At 35.0% G+C, this 24,693-nt stretch overlaps 1 protein-coding gene across 1 annotated transcript; it reads left to right on the forward strand.

Annotated features, from left to right (window-relative positions):
- The first annotated feature begins 711 nt into the window (after window positions 1-711).
- Window positions 712-2,821, forward strand: LOC108344670 (elongation factor 1-beta 2). The gene is made up of 6 exons (XM_017583114.2): window positions 712-956; window positions 1,107-1,223; window positions 1,364-1,436; window positions 1,943-2,060; window positions 2,257-2,370; window positions 2,469-2,821. Exons 1-6 carry the CDS (start codon window positions 871-873, stop codon window positions 2,630-2,632), a joined length of 672 nt encoding a protein of 223 aa, XP_017438603.1. The 5' UTR covers window positions 712-870; the 3' UTR covers window positions 2,633-2,821.
- Window positions 2,822-24,693: the final 21,872 nt, after the last annotated feature.

The following is a 24,693-nucleotide window of genomic DNA, read 5'->3' on the forward strand; positions in this document are numbered from 1 at the left end:
AATTTAACACTTTCTATTATATATTTTAACTTTTAATTTTTTTGCTTCCTATCTTTTTTAAATGATCTGCATAAATAAAATAGGAAAACAATATTAGAATTTAGTTCTACCTTGGTAAAAAAATCTCGAATTATTCTCTCGTGGATTGCTGTACTCCTCCTGTCTCATTTATTTTCCCATCCTTCTGCCAAAATCTAAAATATACTTGATTTTATTTTATTCAGTATAAAAGTTGTATGGATTGTACATACACCGGTAAAAGTGTTATGTATTCCACAAAACTATTCTAAATCGATTGTTCGTATCGGAAAGAAATTGATCTGTCTTGATTAAAATTGGTTAATCATTTAACTAAATTAAACAAATTAACAATCAACTTTATAACCCTAAATTCATAAAAACTTATAAATACAATCATTGGAACTTTTGACAATACATTCAATACACATCTAATATTATTTTCACCTATTGAACTTAAATTGATTTAAATATAAGAATATCTTTAACAAATAAACATATTACCTTACTACATATTGAACAGTACGAAGTATAAGCACTAAAAAAATTGTTTGACCTACATCCTAAACATGTTATATAATATGATAAAAGTAATTATTTATGATTTTTTGAAAATTAAAAAAATTATTTACTATTTAAGATAAGTACTAAAAGTAAATTTAAATTTATTTACGAATACTGGTTAGATTTTGGTCCACTGGTGTTGTGTGACACAGATTTGAGAGGGACTAGTCACTTGCATGTCAACTAGGGTTTGTCCATAAGATAAGTATCAATTATTTAACTTTGTGTCTTCCATTTCTAACTTTTCCAACCTCAAGCAGCCTCCAATTTCCTGCTTCACTCCTAAAAATGGCCGTTACCTTCTCAAATCTCCACACAGACGCAGGCCTCAAGTCCCTCAACGACTTTCTCTCTGGGAAGACCAATGTTTCTGGGTAAAACCGTTTCCCTCTCAATTTTTTTTTAATTTTTTTTTCGTTTTTTTGCAATGCCCCCTTCATTTCTAAATGATTTTTTTTTTAATCTTTAGCAACTATTTTCATGTTTCTTGCTCATTTTCCTGCTGGGTCTTTCTGGGTTTTCAGGGATCAGTTTACAAAGGACGACATCAAAGTGTACGCTGCCGTTTTAGAGAATCCGGGCGATGCTTTCCCCAGTGTTGGCAAGTGGTACGAGGTTGTCTCATCTAACCTTGCTGCAAGGTTTGTTCTTATGCTCATGATTGCAATTGGGTGTCTCTGTTTTGATCCTTCTGTGATGCCAAATTGAGTTTTTATTTGTGTTTGTTAATGTGCAATTTTTTTTTTCTTTTTATAATAATTTTTTTTTTTTGGGTATGAAGTTTCCCTGGCAATGCTCAAGGGGTGAGATTCAGTGGTCAAGCTTCTGCTCCCGAGGCGGCTCCTGCAAAACCGGTGTGTATATGCTTTATGTGTTGTTTCAAGTTACTTAAATATTTATGGTTGCATTTTAATTTTGCTTATGTGCATAATTTTAGGTATTTGATGCAATTTTTACTTTTAGTGCAAAAAGTTGAACATGAGGGTAGTACATTCACTAAAATTCACCCTTCACAACATAGTTGCATAAGTCATTAATAAGATTACATTAGGGATAATGTTGTGGTGATTCAGTTGTTTCTTAGACACAGTTCCCTTAAAGTTTGGATTAGAATGAAAGAAGTTAAAATCAATTTTGAGGAAGCGAGCATAGTGAGTTTGGAAACATTTCAACCTCCATTTTTGTTGAAGCACATGTTTCTGATGTTGGCTTCAGGACTATGAGACTGAAAATTTAATGTTTCTCATCCTAATCTGGACGTCTTTCTTGGCGGTCATGTTAGAACATAGACTTCATTTATGAAAGCTGAAGATTGATGAAACGTCAAGTGCACTATTGAGATTTTATTTTGAATTTGCAGGAAGCTTCTGCTGCTGAAGATGATGATGACCTTGATCTCTTTGGCGATGAGACTGAGGAAGACAAAAAGGCGGCGGAGGAAAGGGAGGCTGCTAAGAAGTCTGCCAAGAAGAAAGAGAGTGAGATGTCTTTTAAATCTTGACTTAGATTTTTACTGAGTGTAAAAGCATCCCTGAATGCACATAACCAAAAGTGATTAAAACTAGCTGTAATATTCACTTATATGGTAAATTTACATTATTTTTATATGCTCCTTGTTTCTTTCTTGCTTCCTTACCAAAAGGGATTAAAACTATCAACAATTGGTGCTTTTAGGTGGAAAATCTTCTGTTCTGCTAGATGTTAAGCCTTGGGATGATGAGACAGACATGAAGAAACTGGAAGAGGCTGTTCGCAGTGTTGAGATGCCGGGTCTATTGTGGGGAGCATGTATGTCAAACTTTCATAGCTTTTTCTCTTGAATATCGATGTGGTTACCTATAGGTTATGATTTGAACAAAATGTTTTTGTTGATGTTGTTGATACAGCCAAACTGGTTCCTGTTGGTTATGGGATCAAGAAGTTGCAGATCATGTTAACCATTGTTGACGACCTTGTATCTGTGGACTCCCTTATTGAGGAGCAATTGACAGTGGAGCCCATCAACGAGTATGTCCAAAGCTGTGACATTGTTGCATTCAACAAAATTTAAGTTTTCTTGTTCAAAGTGGCTGATTAGCCTGTTTTTCTTTGATAAGTCTCGACCACTTCCTTAATCATTCATGTCTAGTTTGTGTTTCAGTGGTGGCTTTTTGTTACTAGAATTATGAGAAGTTAAAGGAATATATGATCTGAATATCTATGCGCTAGTGTTTCATCAATGTTATTCTTTTTGATAAAACTATTAGGTTATGTATGTGGTATTAAAATCAGAGTAATGGGATTCTGTTCAATTGTAGACATTGGAGGTGGTGGTATAACTTGGGTAAAGAAGTGAGGATTATTTATTTAATTATTTGCTAGCATAATAAATAAGAATGTAAGTATTGTTGAATAAAAATCCGCTGCACACACATTGGATATTATCTTTTCTGAATAAACGTCGTGGCAGGGGACACATGCACTAGATATAACTTTTTGTAACTCTGATGTGTGTTTCACTTAACTCTCGTAACCTTTAAATAGGCTGTGAAAACGGGCCATGGGCTGAATACAATTCAGTGAAAAGAACAACTGTCTAAGTATAACAACTAACTCAAGAATATAAACCACCCTAGCTGTTCTATGAATAAAAACGAAAAACTAAATGAATGCCACTTTCTGCTCTTAAATGAAACGTTATTGTAGCAAAATACTGCAATTGAAAACAAAATAAAATAAAGAGTCAATGAAATTACAAATAAATCCTTTCTTAATTTAAGTTTATTTAACAAAATTTCATAAATTTAAATTTACCTTCATCTTGGCATCCCGACTTTCCATGTGAATCATTTTACAAGTTTGATTCTTTTATTAAAAGTTGGATTCTTTATTTTTATTTTCTTCATGTTGTTGAACTGTCTTTTACATTAAAAAGACCTTTATAGTGTTTTGGTCGACTTGTTTTTTATTGGGTTTGATTTTTTATTGATCAATTCATTTTTTTAATTTTAGGCGACTTCTCAGTAATTTTGACCAATTTCATCTTGTTTGAAATTTTACTCCTAAGATTTTTTGCTATCTTAGTGAAATTTTCTCCACATCTTCTTTATTGTTTTTGTCTTGTTCAACAATACTAGATGTTTTCTCTTTTTCGTCAACAACCATTTTCTTTAACTCCTCAAGTTGAATTATTTGTGCTTTGTAAGCTATCCAGAATACTAACAAGTTAGTTGGGCTTGTCTCATACTTATATAAGCTCCCTCCTTACTGCTTCAAGCTGTGTAGAATCACTTCCAAGCTAATCAGAGCTGTTATCAATTCAACCGGGCTACTTGGTCTCCTTACAGAACCATTCAGGCTCTCCAACTGGTTGACTGAGCTTCCTATTGAGCTCTGTGCTAAGCCTTAATAGCCAACGCTATTTGGTCTCCTTAATAGCCAACGCTAGGCTCTCCTTTCTCATTGCTGGGCTTTCCAAGTGCATTGTTGGGCTTTCAAACAGTCCAACATTAAGCAACTCAGCCTTACCTGGCCTAAGTCACCAAAGCTCAGCCTAAAGTCCTTATAGCTCACCCTAAGCTCTCTATAGCTTGACAATACGTTGTCAGGGCTTCTTGTCATCAAGAGGATTCCCATCTCTTCCTCTAAATCTTCAGAAGATTCGTCTCCCCTTTTGTCTCAGCCTTGTAAGACTTTGCAATATGGCTGGTCTTACCACAATTATAGCATTTACCTATTTGCACTTGTTTGTGTAGCGGTCGTGCTTGTCACACTTAAAACACTTTGTTCTTGATTGATCTTCTCGGTCTTTTCCTTGTCTTAGCCATGCCAATTTTGCTGATCGATTTGCTCTTTGCTATCATCCTCAAAAACACCTCTGTCATGTCCTCCTCGTCCTTTGCTTCCCGTTGCACCTGTAGTGTTTGGTCGAGAGGTGCATTCCGTTCATCCCATTCCATTATCCTTTGTTTGTAGGATTCTAATGACCTAACAAGTTCATCCACTATGAGAACTGACAAGTCCTTCGATTCTTTGATGGTGCACATGATACTAAATCAAAATCTTTTGTGAGTAATCTCAAGATTTGTCTTACAACCCCGTTGAGTGACATTTATTCTCCATTCTGGCCGAGTTGGTCACTGAGTTGGTTAGCCACCTTCTCCACCCGAGTTATGTACTCAGTTACCCGTCGACACCTTTGTAAGCAACCTCCAAAATCTATTAAGTTTCCTTTACTGACGACGTATTCACTAATTTTTCAAATTCTAGACTCATTTATTGCATTGTAGAGAAAGTACATGTCGATTCACGTTTTCTTCAATGCAATGACATGTGCTATTGTCAAATGTTCATCCTCATCAAGTTCGTCGTACTCATCTTCCATTATATCCCAAATATCCTAGAATCTTAAGAACACCTTCATCTATAATCACCAATTATTATAATTGGTCTTTTTCATCAAGTGTGACACATTCATTCCATTAACTACTTTTGTCATCTCTTTCACTTTTTTTCTCCAAACAGTCAGGCATTTAGTGTTTCTCTCTCCCACTTTTGTTTCTCTTACTCAACACCTCAGAGTATAAAATTCTAATACTACTTTGTTAAATAAAAAACCGCTGCACACACAAATGAATATTATCTTTTCTGAATAAATGCTCTGGCGGGTGATACACACTAGATATAACTTTGCAATTCAGTGTAAGTGTAACTCTGATGTGTGTTCATTTAACTCTCGTAATCTTTAAATAGGCTATGAAAACTGGCTATGGACAGAATACAATTCAATGAAAATAACAACTGCCAAAGTATAACAACTAACTAAAGAATATAAACTACCCTAATTGTTTTATGAATAAAAACGAAAAACTAAATGATTGTGACTTTCTGCACTTAAATTAAACGACACACTAGTAAAATATTGCAACTGAAAATAAAATAGAATAAAGACTCAATGAAATTATAAACAAACCCTTTCTTAATTTAAGTTTATCTAATATACAAGATTTGTATCAAGCATTATGGTCTAATTATTAGAGAAGGCATCAGTCTGTCAAAATTTGGTGCCTCAAAATTTGAGGTGTCGAATTAAACTTTTGAAGTTTTCTTGCCCGACTTGCCAAAAATGATGCACACTTGAAATATGCAAATATATAATAATTTGTTATTAATGCTTACTAATTAAATTTTAATTTTTAACAATAATAAAATAATTTAATATTATAAGTATAATTATTATTTTAACTTATTTAATTAGAGATATTCATTAATTAATTAAATTTGAAAAATATTTATTATATATATATATATATATATATATATATATAACTAATTTTAAAATATACAATTGAAAATATTTAAAAAAGGTTTAATAGGTTCGGAGGTCCCTAGCGTTCATTTCAATTGAGTCCTCCAATTTTGGAAGTGATCAATTGGGTCTCTAATTTGGACAATTTGATTCAATAATAGTCTTTCCAATAATGCAGTTAACGACGTTAACTTTTTTAACAGGTGGCAAGTTGAGGCATCTTGGGAGCACCGTTTGAGCTGTATAAGTGACTTTTTAATATTTTTAAATTATTGACAAATAAAATAAAAGCAGAATAATGAATAAATGAATGAGTGAGTGAGTGAGTCAGTTACTGAGTGACTCGCTCCTGTCTTCTCTCTGTCCTTCTTTCTTCCTTCTCCATTCTCTCTCTGGTTTTCTTTTCTTTTCTTTTCTAACCTGTTTCAGAGGCCTCGCTCCAACACAACACAAAAACAACAGAGAAAACCTCTGTGTCTTTTCACAGAAACAAAGACATAACACAAGTGAAGAAGCAGAGGGAAAGGAGGAAAAGAGAGTGGTTCAGTTGAGTGTTGGTCTAATGGGAGAAACCGGAATCATTGTCCGGTTGGAAGGAATCATTGTCCGCTCCCTCCTCCTCACGCCGCTCCCCTTCACCTCCGACTCCGCCCTCCGTGCCGAACTCCAGGCCTTCAGCGACGTTAGAGCCCTCCAAACGGAAGCCCTCCGCCACGGAATCCTCATCGTCCACTTCTACGACCTCCGCCCTGCAGAGTTCGCCTTCGCCGCCATCCGCTCCATGCACCACCACTTCCCTCAGGTCGCCCCCGCCTCCCCTGGCCTCCTCTCCTCCCGTCCCATCTCCGCACACTACGTGCTCCCCTCCTCCTCCTCCATCCCCGACGCCCACAACCAAGGCACCCTCGTGGTCTTCAACTTAGACCCTCACCTCTCCACTGACCACCTCCGTCGACTCTTCCACCCTTTCGGTATCTCTCTGCAAACCCTTTTAATTTACGAATTTCACCTTCAAATACAAGGACGACCCTAATTTCTCTAATTTCACCAATTTCACAGATTTTACCTCTCCACTGACTCACTCGTTCATTTATTCATTATTCTGCTTTTTATTTTATTTGTCAATAATTTAAAAATGTAAAAAATCCACCTATACAGTTCAAACGGTGCCACCTGGATGCCTCAGCTTGCCACCTGTTAAAAAAGTTAACGTCGTTAACTGCATTTAACGGAAAGGCTATTATTGAATCAAATTGACCAAATTAGGGACCCAATTGATCACTTCCAAAATTGGAGGACCCAATTGAAACGAACCCGCAAATATAGAGACCTCCGAACCTATTAAACCTTTAAAAAATAAAAGTTGATGGGATCAACCCGCCATTTTGCAAAGTGGATTAAGGTTTTCAATACATTCTCTTATAACACGTTAAAAACAGATGATAAATACAATTTCTTACTAAGAATTAAAATAGACTACTGGGTTAAAACAAATGACGAGTGAAAAGAAAAGTAGTCAAATTTGTCACTCCTAATTATCTCTAAAATGTAATTAAGACATGAAACAAATTCTTACACTTATTAATACAATATTTTAATAGGTGTTGAATATCCTGAAAATTATATATAGGATTAATTTCTGTACATCTAGAGTTCTTTATTTATAATAGAAGAAATATGGGTTAAGTCCAAAATACAAATAAGAAATAATAACAAACAAATTAAAGATAAAAGATAAATATAAAATAAAGATAATATATCTAACACTCCCCTCAAACTAATGCATACAAATCTATGTACCAAGCTTGTTACTAATGTACCAAGCTTGTTACTAATGTACCATAAAGACTTAGTGAAAATATCTCATTCTACACTCGAGTGACACTAAATTGTTAATGATTTGCGAAGACGACATAAAAGACGAAACATCAACCTAAAAGACTCTCCTAAGCAACAAAACTGGAAGGTTGCTCCATGTAAATATTTTCTTGCAAATCGCCGTTGAGGAATATATTGTTGACATACAATGGATAAATAGGTCATTGTTGAAGAGTCACACTATAAATAAACTAGATGCTCTGAATAACTACTTGAGAGAATATGTGACGTGCGACAATGAGCGATGAACCTTAAAGAGGAAAAAGAGCGACCTTGACTCTCTAAATCGCTACTTGAAAAGAGACGAGATGTGCCACCTTGCACAACGAAAGAAGGGAGCAGATCCACAACTTCAAAAGGTGTTGAGAGCATGTAGGAGATCCTATGAAGGCGTCGTTGATGGCACGGTGGTCGCCTGACCAAGACAATCAAAATCGTGTGATCGTCAGTCAAAAATTTAATTACAATAGTGACAACGTAGATGATGGCATTGTCACCAACATCGACAGGTGTAGTGATAGAGGCAACAAAATTTTTTTCCTCAAAAGAACCTTAGGCTCTAGATACCATGTTAAATATATTTTAAACTATGTATGAGATTAATTTTCCTTGTGTTTGTTGGGTCTATAAAGGAGGAGGTTCATTGAGAAGATACAAACACCAATGAGATATGAGCCCAACCATATAAGGGATTAACACTACTCTCTACCCAAAACCTTAAGGGAATGGGTTAATGTGTCTTTCACCTTTATATAGTGCTCTACTTTCTCATTTCTATCTAATGTGGGACACACTTATCTGGAACCCTTTGCTAGGCAGACTTTCGATATAGGGACCATTGTACTCGTCTGAGCCAGTCACCAAGACAAATCATCGGCTTTGATACCACTGTTGGGTTTATCGAGGAGGATGCTCATTGGGGAGATACAAACATCAATGAGATATAAGGCCAACCATATAAGGGATTAACACCACTCTCTACCCAAAACCTTAATGCAATGAGTTAATGAGTTTTTCACCGTTATATAGTGCTCTACTTTCTCATTTCTATCCAATGTGGGACTTGGACTCACACTTGGATTCCTAACAGTGTTGAATATACACATAGAGTCCTCTATTTATAATAGAAGAAATATGAGCTAAGCCTAAAATACAAGTAAGAAATAATAACAAACTAACTAAAGATAAAATATAAATATAAAATAAAGATAATATATCTAGCAATAAGTATAAACTAGGTGAGAGTTGTGTGTTGTTTTAACATTAGAATTTGATCATAATTTAATCTTGTAAAAAAATTGGCATTTTAGAATTAGAAATATCTTAACACATTCGCTTTTCACGGATAATATTTTGAATGTGTTTTGATCCTAAGTCTATTGAGATAACATCATTAGAGTCAATTTTTATAACCGAGATATTGTTTGCTTTAAAGTTTGAAGTTTCGTCATGATTTTGTCTTTGACTTGAAGGAGGAAGAGATATTTAAATTGCCTTTGGCGTCCACTTCTAAACGACGGGAAACTATTGAAAGTACTGAAATATGATGTCAACCGTGGGGTTTGGGTAAACTATTCTCGTACCAAAAGTCTTATGGTAATGTAAAATAATTGAATCATGGATAAAAATGTAGTCTTTTTCCTTAGCTCAATCTGTCCTTACAAAGGGTTTTTCCAAACAAGGTTATAATGAGGAACATTTTACAAATAAAATCTTCTCTTTCAAATCATAGTTTTGTTACTCCTACCCACTTTATTATCTTATTTGTTACTTTATCCAAAAGTTTTTGAAATTATTGTATGAATGTCAAGTCTAAGATCACTCAAAGTTGAGTGGTCGAAAAACATCATATAATAATATACAAAATGATTTGGTTTGAGAATGTTTAGAAATAAACAATCAACAATATATTTGTCAAACATGATAAACGAGAAGAAAGAGACTCACACATTCATTAAAAAATGTCATAAATGCTAGTAGTGTGGTTCTATTTAATAGAAGAGTTATATATCATTGTTACTCATTAATATTTCACAATATTGTACTTGGACCATTCTCATTCACAAAAGTCAGATAAATTTGTAACAGTGATGATAAATTATTTCACCATTTCACTAAATGGATAAAGACAACCTTTATTAACTACCGAAGGACTTTTTGTAAGAATGTTGTATGCAAACATGATTCACCACACTATTTTGACTTAATGGTTGACAATTTATTAACAAATGCTTCAAACAATTTTTGAAGTTTATAGAGCATTCACATATCAACGGTTAAACTAACATAGTGAACAAAGTTATATTAAACAAGTTGAAGAAAATTACTTAATCAAGCTAAAGGTCTTTCAGTTGATGATATTTCAAGTATAATATGGGGATAACCATTGTACTCTCTAATCACCAACAAAAAAACACCTTTTTTATTTACATACGAAGTAGATGTCATGATCTCTGTGAAGCTCGGAGAAGTCTCTTGGAGGAAACAAAGATTCAATGAAATCCACAATGATAATAACTTATGAATTTCTCAAGCTTGTACACGAGATACGAGAAAAAATTTCGTTAAGGAGGATGAAATATGAATGATATTCTTTTACAAATTGTTGGTGCTATGGTTAGAACATTTGATGTTCACTGTAAAATTTTTTAATATTTATCTGATAGTGATTAACACATTCTGCTAGCGTAGATTATAGTGTGCTCTAATTTAGAATTGATTTTTGTTCAATTATGTAAAATTGGTTTGAAAGATGAAGATTTAGTTTCATTTTTACATATGGTGTTTGAATTGTTCATTTTTAGGGAGTGTAACATCCCATTTTAATAGTATAAAACTACCAAAAATGAAACGTTACATAGATGCTAAAAGAACTACTAGATAAAACAAACCTCGCTCAAAGAAGAGATCTACTTCTGTAGATCTATCTAACAACTCATTTGTTTCTTCCCCATCTCTAGCTGGAACAACTGAAAAGGTGAATCCCTAAGCTCACAACATTAGGTGATCATAGCAATAGAGAAACAACATACAAGACAAACACAGAAAAGCAAGGGTAAGCTAGATAGAAAACCATACATCATAACTTTACAACATTTCATATAAGAATCATGTATAATTTAATCCAATCCAAACATCTTAACATGCAAAGACCTAAATCGACTATTTAGACTTAGAATGATTGCCGAGCAATGACGGGTTGTGCACTCGTGGTGGCCTCTACTAATTTGTAAAGCCATTGTCAATGGGTTTCACCCTACCACTCTCACGAGGTTAGTCTGTTCCGGGCCTTGGAGCATACTAGAAGCCTCCAAGACTAAGACCTCCTAAGACTAAGTTCATTGGAGTTTCAGGATAACCCCTAAGACTAAGTTCCCTGCAATCATTCTAAACATACTTGAACCTCACCAAGAGGATTCACTTTGGAACACAACATAGGGCACCACCATGTAACCTCTCCGTGAGGATCATGGAATTACGTTCATCAACCATACTTTGAAACCACATCCTTTCATTTGTAACATAACTCATGATATGATAAATCATATAACTTAATACACATTCATACATGCTTCCCAATGGATCTCAAAACTTTATGTAAATCAAACTAGAACAAAGAATAAAGAGTAAACTAAAACCTGAACCATTCGCTCAGTGCATTGATGGCAACCTCTTTAGGGACTTTTGATAACAGTTGAAAAACTATTATTTTTATACTTAAAATTGACGTCATTTACAACCTTTATGACTTAGAAATTAGGTTGAACTCATGATTTTGTTGAATTGTTGGAAATACGAGAATTGAAGGTGAATTTAATGGTTTTACGCTAGATTCCCTTGATTTTGTAGGCTAATTGAATGGTTTGAAAGAAGAGATGAAGTACCAAATGATTGGAATGCAAAAAAGTCAACCAGTCAACCAGAAAAGTCAACCAGTCAATCAGAAAAGTCAATCAATCAACCATAATGCAGAAAAGTCAACCAGAGTGTAGAAAAAGTTGCGACCGAGTGGCGCTGAGCGGTAATTTCCGCTGAGCGCCAGTTTTCAGGTGCCGAAATCACCGATGAGGGGAAAAAACAGTAGATGAGGGGAAAAACTAAGGTGTCACACTTGCCGCTGAGCGACACTTTTCTGGACTTGGGCCTACTTTTCTGTATTTTTTAGAATAGTATATAAGCTTTAGGACGTTCTAGGGTTTGTATCTTTGGCTGGAACGAAGCAGAAACACACTTTTCACCCCTTGGGGGTAGAATTGGAGATGGTGACGGCTCTCCTCTTCTCTTTCTAGGGTTTTTCTATCTCTTCCATTCTTTCATTCCATTGTTCATCTAGTTCTTCCATGACGATGGAGAACTAAACTTATTTTGTTGTTGGGGAATCAATGTAAATCCTTAGAAACTCTCTTGTATGGAATTTGTTCTTCAAGATCATTTTTATGATACATGCTTTCTTTCATTAATAGTTAGGGTTTTTCCTCTTTGATCAAAGCATGCATTCTTTAACTCATTCGATGTCATGATTATTGGTTTTGTCGATATGGACACATACGGGGAAATCTAGATCTGGGGAATCTCTCCCAACAGTATATTACAAACCTAGACATAGGAGTATGATGGTTGGTTGCCTTTAAGCTTCTGTGCTTCAGAATGAATTATTAGGGATGCTAGGAATTGTATGAACTCATAATTAAGGACAGACTTTCTTCACCGAGACATCGAGTTTAAGGTAATTTAGAAAGTGGCATTAATATTAATGAAAAGAATGATGAATTCCTAAATACAAGAGAGTGGATAGAATGATATTGATAAACCCCAACAACATATTCATCCATATATTTCAATTCACGTGTTTTGTTTCTTCTTGCCTATTGATCATCACATGCATACATATTTACTTTTCAGTTTTTTGCATTTGAAAGATACAACAATTTGTTCACAAGTCTTAATTAATTAATAAATCACATAACTGTCTAGGCCGTATGTCCTTTGGGAGAACGATACTTGGTCTTACCAGGTTTATTACTTGATACGATTCGGTTACACTTGCCGAGGGTTAACAAGTTTTTGACTCCGTTTTCGGGGATTGAAGATTTGTTCATCAACTTTCCATCCAAAGAAGTATCAACTTAACACTAAGACTAAGAAAGGGAAGTTGAATAAGGACTTGATCTTTTCTTTCTAAGTCTTAGCATGTTCTCTTTACCTAAATACATTTACCTTGGTTTGTAGGTCACCAATAAAAGTTGGAAACCATACATACACATCATAACAAGCTTACCAAGCAAGGAAGTACAAAGGAGACAAGTAAGCCGTGGAGCTTCTTCTTTTTGGAGCATGTTTTCAACATTTTGCATGTGACATATGTCCAGCCGTGTAGCATTCTTCACGTGAGCACATTCTCCACATTTTCCACATGGAACACACGACAACTTCTCCTGCACATGTCATTTAGTTATACATGTTTTGATATGTACCTTGCACGTTTCCAAGCTTCTCTTCATCTATAAAAGAGAGCTTGATCCATTGTAAAACTTAACTTGAATTGATATAGTGTTATGCTGTTGAATTGCAACCAGCCACTACTTCTTCGAGTTCAAACACTTATAGCTGCTTTAGCTTTTCTTCTTTAGCTCCCTTCCCCGCTGGAAGGTCATCTGAGCTTGAATCTCTTCACCACACACATCCAAACACTGTCAGACATTACATAAAACATCTTATCTGCACCGTCATCTTCATCCGTGAATTCAGTCCGCTGCCACCTTCTGATCTGAGGAGCCGTTTCTTCTTGAAGATAGAAGTCGCTTCCATCATTTGACATCCAGAGCCAGTCGTCCACGCTGTGCTTCAAGAGGTAAGTTGCTCTTTCATTCATTTTCTTCACTTCCGTGTTGTATTGTTCTTGATTTGTCACTATTTGATTGTTTTCTTGATTCGTTTCGTGTTTCTGTGATTGTTTGAGTTCATACAGTTGTTCCTTAGTGTTCTTCAATCATTTTAATCAGTGCATCTTCTTTAATTCCATTTTAATTCAGCTTAATCATCATTTTCCAGTTTTGTTCGGTCATGTGCAAGTGATTGCCGTGTTTCACTGTTCCATTGGTTTCAATATACTCCAGCTTTAATTTTTTCGGTTTTAAGTGTGTCCAGTGCATTTGCTAGCTATATGTTGATCATATAAGCAATGACTTCATGTCTAGCTTTGATCATTGGAGCTAAAAGCAATGCAAACGTTGTTTTCCAGTAGCAAATTCTGCATAACAACCCATTTTCTGGTTTAATATTCTATAATCTGTTTCTGTCCAGATTTTTTGATTTTAAGGCTTGAAACAAGTTTGTTTGATGATTTCATACATTTTTCAAGTGTTAACAATCAGTATTACACACTGAATTCCAAAATGAATGGTTGAGTTCATCCAAATCTGATTTTAAAATTCTACACCAAAACTGATTTCTGGATTAATATGGTGCAAATTGTTTCTTACCAAAGTTTATACTTTTGACCATTAGTACAAATTGGTTTAATGATTTTAAACATGTTTGGCATCATAATAATACATGATCAGTACAAAATTGCAAAATCACTGTTTCAGTTGATGTAAATCTGATTTTTTCAGTCACTGTTTCGGTTTTGATCAGTTTCTGCACCGTGCTGATTTCTTTGCTCTGTCTTAGGCCATTTAACATCTGCTAGCTCACATTTTCCAGCTAGATCTAGTGGTTAGGACCTTTCATACATGTTTCTTGATCCATCCAGCATTGATTCTGTTAAATCTTTAATTCCTGGTGCTATTTTGGCCATTTTTACTTACAAATTGGCAACTTACAAGCTGATTCTCAGATTCTGTGTGCTTCTGTGGTGTTTGAACGTTTGTGAAAATACAATTGACCATTTCAAACTTGTTCTTACTGTTCATATGGTCATTTTTGAACCTATCCGAAAACACACCAGCCAAACCACCAAATTTTGTTAAAATTGGAAGTCAACCACTGAAAAACTGATATGAACTTTGCTTTGGCTGTTTAAGTGTTTGAACATATTCCATTTGATGATACAAACTTGTTTGAAGTGTCATTTGAACATTTGAATCGCTGTTGTTCATTTTAGCCACTGCTGTTACATTTTCCAGCCCATTTTTTGGTGCAACATTCACTTTTTGGTGTTGTTTGCTATTATCCATACTTAGATTTTTAATTTGGATTGGCAAAAGCTGGGGATTATGTTTCCATATACGTTTTAGAGCTTATACAAGTGAAAACAAATCATAAAAAGCACATAAACCCCTGCAATCTAGTTTTGAAGAATCAAAAACCAGAAAATACCAAAATTTGCATCTCTTTGTGGCATTTCATCAAACAATTTTGTATTTCCATCAAACAGTTTCATTGCACACGATTTCTTCCCTATTTTTGAGTTTTCTTGCTTGTGTGATCTGCTCTAGACCCTCTCTTAGGTTCCTTTTGCATGCCACCTCTTTTTCCAACCTAAAAATTCATTAGAGTTCAATTTCATTTGGCTTTCCATTGTGCTGTCAAGTTGGTTTGCAATCTAAAATCTGGTGCAGTAACTTGTTGTGATGCTCACTATTTTTTTTTGCTTCTTTGTATGGATGTGTGACGCTGTTGTGAAATTTTAAAAGTCCAGATTGCTTGTTCCAAAAGGGTAGCATATTAGGGAGTGAAAGACTTGTTAAATTGGCTACAAGTTTGGACTCCAAGTGCACTTCCTTCTTGCTATTCCAGCACCATTTCAGCAGCTAACACATCTCTTTTGGGAACTACACCAATCACAAACAGCAATTTTCACTTGGCTTTGCTACTTTTGTAAGCATTTTACTTGTAATTTTGGCTTGGTATCACGAAACCTTTGTAGTTTCATTCAATTTTGTTTCTCATTTCCAACTTAAAGTGACTTGGGAAAATGCTTTTCAAGCAATTCCAAGAGCACCATTGAAAATTATAATAGTTTAGTCTACGCATCTTAGTGTGAAAGTGTGTTAAGGGGCTCCAAGTGTCACTTGCACTTTCACTTAGGGTCGTGTCTCATTTGTTTCATTTCCATTTGCTTTACTTTACACTGCTTGTTGACTTTTATGTTTTAACTCTCCGTGGTACTTAGGAGCGCGTTTCATATAGATAAACCTTCATTTGGTTTCTAGGTGCATACTCTTCTTGCATTCAAAAAGTTTTGAAAGACTTCTACCTAGAAGCTTGGGTAAGAAACGTCAGGAGAAACTCTGGCTAAGGAAGGACAAGGTTCTTAAGCCTGTCCTTTGTGACTCACCTCTCCTTCCTAAGAGCTATTAAGTTTCTTTACCTCTAGACTCTTTCTAGAAGTCATTCACAAAAAAACCTAAAAACAATCTTTGAAAAGTTTTTTGACTCACTACTTGTGCAAGCCTTTCAAACTCTTGTGAAAACCTTTTTCTCTACTTCACAAGTATGAGTCACTCTAGTGTTCAAGGTACAATTCATAATGATCAAGAGAACATACAATTGGGAGAGGAACTTAATAGAACTAAAGCTGAGTTAAATGAACTCAGACAGATGGTCGCAAACCTCACTCTCAATCAAAGAGGTCAAAATCATGAGGAACACTCTCATAGACAACACCATGATCGTGGTGATCATTCCCAACATAGTGATCAAAATAGTTTTCATCCTTATGATCACTATCAACTCCCTCCTAGGCGACACCACACTCATAGGAAACATCATGTGGAACCCAAACTTGACCTTCCCCCCTTCTATGGTAGAGACAATGTAGAAGAATACTTTGAGTGGGAGATGAAGGTTGAACAAATTTTCGAGTGTTACCACATAGATGATAGGAGGAAAGTGACCCTAGCCACCTTGACCTTTCAAGGTGCAGCCCTCTATTGGTGGACCTCAATAATTAGAGATCAAAAGATGCATGGCGACTATACCATACAATACTGGAATGAGTTAAAGGCAACCTTTCATCGAAGACACGTTCCAGCATACTATGCAAGAGAGGTCATGGACAAGCTCCATCGACTCCAACAGAGAAACATGAGTGTCGAGGAATATCGATAGAAATTGGAATTACTCATGTTAAGAGCTGGAATCAAAGAGGAAGAGAGAGTCACCATAGCTAGGTTCCAAAGCTGCCTTAACTATGAGATCAGAGATAAGATAGAGCTTTTACCTTATTTAGATCTCAATGATTTTGTCAAGCTATGTGTGAGAGTGGAAGAAAAAAATCGAAGGAAAGCTTCCACCAAGAGGACCTACCCTACCACTTCCACATATAGGAATGATCCTAAGAGGGAGGGTAGTCCAACGAGGTATTCAGAATCTCGCGACAAAGGAAAAGAAAAAGAGAAAGAAAGAGTGAGAGGAAAAGAAAAAGAAAAAGAGCGAGAAAGAAATACATCTCACAAAGAATCTTCAAAAGAAACAAGGGGTAGAGAGACCAAATGCTTTAAGTGTGGAGAGAGAGGACATTGTTCTTCTGAGTGTCCTCACAAAAGGTCTACTTATCTCTTAGACCATCAAAGTGAAGATGAGGATTGTTCAAGTGATTCGACTACTTCCATATTTGAGGAAGAAGCCTTACCTTGTGATTGAGAGTTATTATTGGTAAGAAGACTTCTTGGAAGTCAATCCAAAGAACTAGAACAATCACAAAGGGAAAACCTATTCAGAACAAGATGCAAAAATCTTTGAAAACACTTGTTCATTGATTGTGGATAGTGGTTCCTCTTGCAATTGTTGTAGTTCTAAGTGGTGAACAAGTTGGCCTTACCTATTATTCCTCATCCCAAACCTTATAAGCTTCAATGGATAAAAGAGGATGAAGAAATAGTAGTCAACATACAAGTAACCATACCAATATCCATTGGCCACTATAAAGAAAATATTTTATGTGATGTTGTTCCAATGGATGCTGGGCATGTATTATTTGTTAGGCTATGTCAATATGATCATAACTCTACTCATGATGGCTATACCAACAAAATAACTTTCCTCCATAAAGGAAATAAAATCACATTGATTCCTCTTACACCTGAACAAGTGAAAAAGGATGAGATAAAAATCAAAGAAAAAATTGAAAAAGAAAGAAAATAAGAAAATAGGTTGGAAAAGCAACCTTCTCAAGAATAGAAGAAGGAGACAATGGTATGCATGTTGTTAACTTCTTTATTAACAGGTAAATACCTTGATTCTTCTTCTCAAAAACATCACTTTGTTTCTTCATTTTATCATGGGGAATGTTCAAAACAAAGTGAACCCAAAAATATATTAAAGGCCAAGACTTTTTCTCATAACATTTTTGTCAAAAGGCCTTCATTTTATGTTCTTATCTATGCATATATCTCTTTAATCATACTAATTGTTGCTATTTTTTGTAGATATATTTTTGACCCAGGTGAAAAATATAAACCAAAGTTGTGCTTCTTTCTGTCTTCCCGATTTGAGGACAAGTCGTTTTAAAGAGGGAGGGAATGATGTCAACCCCTTTAGGGACTTTCCATCCAAAGAAGTATCAACTTAACACTAAGACTAAGAAAGGGAAGTTGAATAAGGACTTGATCTTTCCTTTCTAAGTCTTAACATGTTCTCTTTACCTAAATACATTTACCTTGTTTTGTAGGTTACCAATAAAAGTTGGAAACCATGCATACACATCATAACAAGCTTACCAAGCAAGGGAGTACAAAGGAGACAAGTAAGCCGTGAAGCTTATTCTTTTTGGAGCATGTTTTCAACATTTTCCATGTGACATATGTTCAGCCGTATAACATTCTTCCCGTGAGCACATTTCCTCACATTTTCCACATGGAACACACGACCAACTTCTCCTGCATATGTCATTTAGTTATACACGTTTTGATATGTACCTTGCACATTTCCAAGCTTCTCTTCATCTACAAAAGAGAGCTTGATCCATTGTAAAACTTAACTTGAATTGATATAGTGTTATGCTGTTAAATTGCAACCAGCCACTACTTCTTCGAGTTCAAACACTTATAACCGCTTTAGCTTGTCTTCCTCTAGCTCCCTTTCCTGCTGGAAGGCCATCTGAGCTTGAATATCTTCACCACACACATCCAAACACTGTCAAACATTACATCAAACACCTTATCTGCACCGTCATCTTCATCCGTGAATTCAGTCCACTGCCACCTTTTGATATGAGGAGCCATTTCTTCTTGAAGATAGAAGATGCTTCCATCACGCACCCTCTCGTATAGCGAAAGGAGAGGTTTCTCGCACAACGACCCAACTCGCTATGCGAATCCTCAGACAGAGACCCACCCCTCATAACCATTCGCACAACAATTAAATTCGCTGTGTGAATAAACTTTTAATTGTATCATACCCTAACCCCTTGCATAGCGCCCCAAATCGCTATGCGAGAGCCCCAGGTAGTGGCTCAGACTCTCCAAACACTCGCAGAGCGCACCTATTCGCTATTCAAATAAAAATTGACAGTAGTCCCAGACCTCAACCAGGCACATAACGCCCTGATTCACCATGCGGATCATCAGACAGAGAGCAAACCTCTCAAACCATTCACACAACGCGTTTATTCGTTGTGCGAATGCCCTAACAGAGAGCATCTCGCCAGGGTGACTCGCTGTGCGAATCCATTCGCTCAATGAGTCTGCTTAATCTACAGCACCAAATTTTGTAGAATTATGCAAATCAACACTCTTTACCAAATTCTAACTATTTTTCCCAACTTCTAACCATCCTAATTCATGTTATACACCTAATTAGATTTAACTAATATATTTTAAACCTTCCTACCATCAATCTAAAGTATTTATGAATGAATTTCTACTCCAAAACTTACAATTCAACAACCTAAGAACCCAATTCATGATTTATCACTTTTGACACATTTTTCAGCAAGGTAAGACTTCAAATAGGTCACATTTGACTCACCCAAACTATCCCAACAGACCAATCATGTATCTAACCCCAAATTCTCAATTTCACTACTCTACTTCATCAAATCTAACTTAACCAAGACAAGAATTGAATACATTCCTACCAACTCATAACATCACAGATTTCCAATACTATAAACATCCAATAACAGAGCAACCATCACTTCATACAGTTCAAAATCTCAATTTATCATTCCATACTCCAAACAATCAAATTACATCATATTTATTTACCCTAAAACATGATTTCAGCTCAACCAGTTCCACAATCATATTCTCAACAAGATACACTATTAAGTACAATTTAAAGACATTTCTAGCTTCTCTTACCTTGACTCAACAGCTCTAAAACCTCTAAACGATCCACAGATTTCTTGCGACAAAAGGCACTTCTAGAAAACCTACAAATCACCGATTGATGATTGTTGACCAACCTTAGAACCATAAACAACTAATAATCAAGGAAGAAGATCACTTGATACATGCAAAACAAAAATGCTTTAACGAATCAAGAACCCTAAAATACCAAAGAAATGAGTTTCTAACTTACTCTTAATAGCAAAGTGATCGGATAGAATGGTAGACATTGACGCCGTGATCGTCTAGGCACCTCCTGATCTTCGAACAGATGATCCAAGAATGAGAAAGATTAGAGAGATGGTAGAGAACTCTAGAAAAGTAGTTTCTAGAGAGATGGTAGGTTTTGAAATAATGAAACTCGTTTATAACAAAACTATTTATAATAAAACCGTTTAATATTAAAATAATCGAGTCTCACTATTTTTAGACTACCATCACTTCTAAAATACCATTTTCTGGGGTTTCAAAGGGAGTGGTTTATTTTTATTAATTTTTAAAATATTTTATAATAATATATTGATACAGAATTTAAAATGAAATCAACGTTTTAGGAATTTTCATGAATAATATGATTATTTTAAATTAGATAATTTTATTTTTATTGAACAACAAATTTTACAATTTTAGATGATTTCTCTATGTTAAATTAATTTAATCCTGTTTTAAATTTATTTATTTATTTTAAATATTTTATTCAGATGAGAGAATTTAAATTTGTTAAATTTTAGTTTTTTAATGATGTATTTTAATTATCATCAAATGTAAAAATTGTTTAAATAAAAATAGTTGATCATAATTAAAATATAATATTTATGATTTTTTTAGTTGATATTAATTTTTAATTACACTTTGTAAGAAAAAAACATTAACATTGACAGTTTTTTCAATTAATATTAAAACGAGATTTACTACAGTTATTTAGATTTGTATTGGTTTTGACTTATTTTTTATATTCTTAACAGACTTTTTTTTAGTCTATTGAATTGAAACGTAACGTACACTGATTAAAAAAAATCATAATTAATGTTGATTAGAATTTCAATTATTTATCAATCAACATTCGGTAATTATAATTGAATTATATATGTCCCAATCATCTCGGCCTATATTTTCAATATTGACTCACATAGTTAATTATATCATATCATCTCACATTATTATGTTTAGAAAATTGAGATCTTTTAATTCGGTATTAAGATAATTAAACTTAAGATTGTAAATTATTCATATAATAATAAATTATGAGATCGTAATACAAATTGTAGATTTTATTTTTTATTCAAACGTCTGTTCATTTAACATACCCAGTCTCGCAGTGCTAGAGTTTTTTTTTTTGGCACAGCGTGTCACGTCCCATTTAATTTCCTGATGAGTCACCACTCTGCTCCCATAAATGCACCGTGCCACGTGTCCAGTGCATTAAAAATCCACCACCGAGCCATGCATGCACGCCACTTGTCAAATTGGAAACTTCTGAAGTCAGTGGTGGGGTGCAGGTGTCGACGAGAGGGACGCTCGTCCGTCTGACAGTGTGATTTGAACAAAAGTGAATTTCTGGAAAAATCTCCCACTCTCTCTCACGCGCACCTTCTCCCCTTCCAAACTCAGAATCTTCATTTCTCCTCCTTCTCTCTAGAGCCCTTCTCCTTCTCTCTTCTGCAACTTACCACCCTTTTTCTCTATTCACGTTTCAGCACCGTAGGAACGTTCCCTGCACAGTGAGCTTCATTTTAAACCGAACAACTTCCAGTTCTGGTAAGTTTCACTTGGACGCTCGTTTCTGGAGTTCTTGTAAAACTGTATTCCGTTGCATGCAATGGTGTGGATTAAGCCCTTCATTTTCTTTTGGTTAGTTTAGTTGGAGAGCTTAAGAGAAACGTTGAGAGAGCCTCTTTTAGACGAATCAAGATCCACTCATTTTAGGACGATCACTACTGAATCCGGGTAAGGGAAGCTTATTAGATTTAATTCTTATGATGTTACTGTACTGCATGTGCGTTATGTGTTGTTTGAAGTATGATTTATGATATTGGATGTTGGGTATATGAGTATGATCCTGAATTGATGTTTGGAAATGATGAAATGTTTTATGGTTTGGTTAAACTGAAATATGAGTTGTATGATGAGATGAATGCATGAAAGTATATACTGAGAAAATGTATTTGATGTAAATGAAACTTTGAATATAAATTTTCATATGATATGGAACGTTCGTTATCGAAACGGTCTTTGACCGTTCGGTATTCTCAGTAAATTCTTTGAAATAGTCGAACCCTTTCATTTGGAAAGGATTCTATTTGAGGACGAACGCCCTCTTATAAATATCTTTACGTTTGAGCGTTCGGCCAAACGTAGATATCCTGAGTGTTGTGTGAGGATTTGAGAAGCTTGAGAATACACATTCAGACACTTAGTCATATTGTCAAAAACATAACTTCACCATTTCTACTTATATAAAATCCTATTTCTATGATTTGGAATCAGCAAATGGTCTCGACCCATAGACGTACGTCCCAAAGCGTACGTGATAAGTAGCGCTCGGTCTTATACCGAACGCTCGTCCTAAAAGTGTAAATGATAAGTAGCGCTCGGTCCTATACCGAACGCTCGTTCTTTCCGTAATTAGCAACGAGCTGTAATAGCGTTCATCCTGAATTCCCATAAGCGTTCGTCCATAAATTTAAATAGCGTTCGTCCAATAGATCTAGTAACGTTCGTCCAAGACTTCAGTGACGTTCGTTCAAAACTTCATTAAATGCCTATTTTCGCGCTCGGTCATTGACTGGCGGTTGGTCTCCTAAATTACCTCGTGTCCGGTTTATTTATCTAAACTAGTTTGGGACGTATCTATCCATTGGATTCGTTCCAGAGTTATTGAACTTAAATTATTCTAAGTATTTTCCAGATCGTACTAGATTCAGTTCATCTAACTGAGTCAAGTTAATATGAAGTCCGTCTAATAACCTGTATTGGTTTTATTCTACTCGTGAACGAACCTTCTTGGTATTGTATTAACGTTCGTCCTCTATTACAAAGAGGGCTGGACGTTCGTCCTTTTATGAAAGTGGAACTAAGAATGAAAATGTGAATAAGAGGAAAGATTTAGATGTGCGAATGGTGTAAGAGATGAAATTATGATTGTTGAATTTGAACGAGCGTTCTAGGGAGGAACGACTCTTGGTTGGAAATTGAGATTTGTAAAGTATGAATGTGGTAAGCTTAGCTGGCGGGTCATCCTGATATTCCGTGAGTGCTCGTTCTCAAGTAGAGAGGAGTATGTCATGTGTGGGAATGGCAGGAGGTCTTAGTCCATAACTGTAACTTGGACAGAACGGACTAACCTCAGGTGGCTGCTGATGAGTATTCCAGCTATCCCACCTGGGTGCACGGACGTCGTAGCTACACAGAATTCATACCGTCCGGACAGTCGGTCTAGTATCAGGATTTTGATTTAGTTAATGGATGAATTGAATGTATGTGTTGTGATTCATTTGATGTATTTGATATGTATGAAATGTATGTTTGACTTGAATTAAATTCAATAAGCTTATCCTTGCGTTTCCTTTGTGTTGTCTGTATATGTGTATCCGTCTTGTCCTTGCAATGATCATCCGTGTGGATGTGAGCAGAAGGAGAGACTTCACTGGAGCAAACGCTTGAAGAGGAAATCATAGCTGAGGAGAATCTCGTAGAAGTAGAAGTGAAGGCCGAACTGTAGCGCGTTCGGTTTTTAGTTAGTGTATTTAGGATAGCTGGCCGCTTGTGAGCGAGCGCCCTTTTGCTTGATGTAAATACTTGGACGTTCGGTATTTTATTTTGTAAACCGTTCGTCCTCATTATTTTGTAAACGCTCGTAACTTATATATGCAGGTAAGGCCGTTCGGCCATTCACAAATTTAACCCCTCTTATTTTAGGACTGTTTTGCCATATTAATACATGTGATTATTCTAAGTATATAGTTGATGACTGTATAATTTTGGGATGTTACACAGCGAATGCAACGTAAGGAATGCTTTACCAATAAAATAATTATTGGGTTTAGTGGAACTAGAAACTAATCCAATTTTAACCTTTAAAATTTAAATAATAAAGTACGGGAGATACAAAGAGAATTGAAATGAAATTAAAGAGGCAAAATAAATGTTGTGTTTCCAAAATTTGTTGCTGAAAACAAAAAGGGAAAATCTTAATTATATTAATTTTTAATTGGACGGTGTTATGGTGTTGTAGTTTTGTATTAATTTTTAATTGAGAAATAAACTTTAATAATAATTTTATTAATTTTTAATTGAATGAAATATAGTAACAACATATATAACAATGAAAATTTTAATTATATTAACTTTTAGGTTTAAGTTTAATTTAAACTAAATTCAATTATGGTGAAAAGACTGTGAAAAAAAATTGAAAGAAAACATAGATTTATATGATTTTACGATTTTGTACGACGATATGACTGATTCTAATATATATATTATATGATTGTGCGTAAAATCTATCATAGGATTTTACTATTTTATGATTTAAATCTTGATTTTGACTACTTTGGTTAACATCATATTATCTTGGCCAAAACATTGTGAAAATAGGGGTAAATTATGATTAATTAAGATTAATAATTAAAATGTATTATCACTACATTAAACAAATTGATCAATGTAATTATT

The sequence above is a fragment of the Vigna angularis genome, chromosome 6 (genome assembly GCF_016808095.1).
Source record: "Vigna angularis cultivar LongXiaoDou No.4 chromosome 6, ASM1680809v1, whole genome shotgun sequence".
In the NCBI taxonomy this organism is placed as follows: Eukaryota; Viridiplantae; Streptophyta; class Magnoliopsida; order Fabales; family Fabaceae; genus Vigna; species Vigna angularis.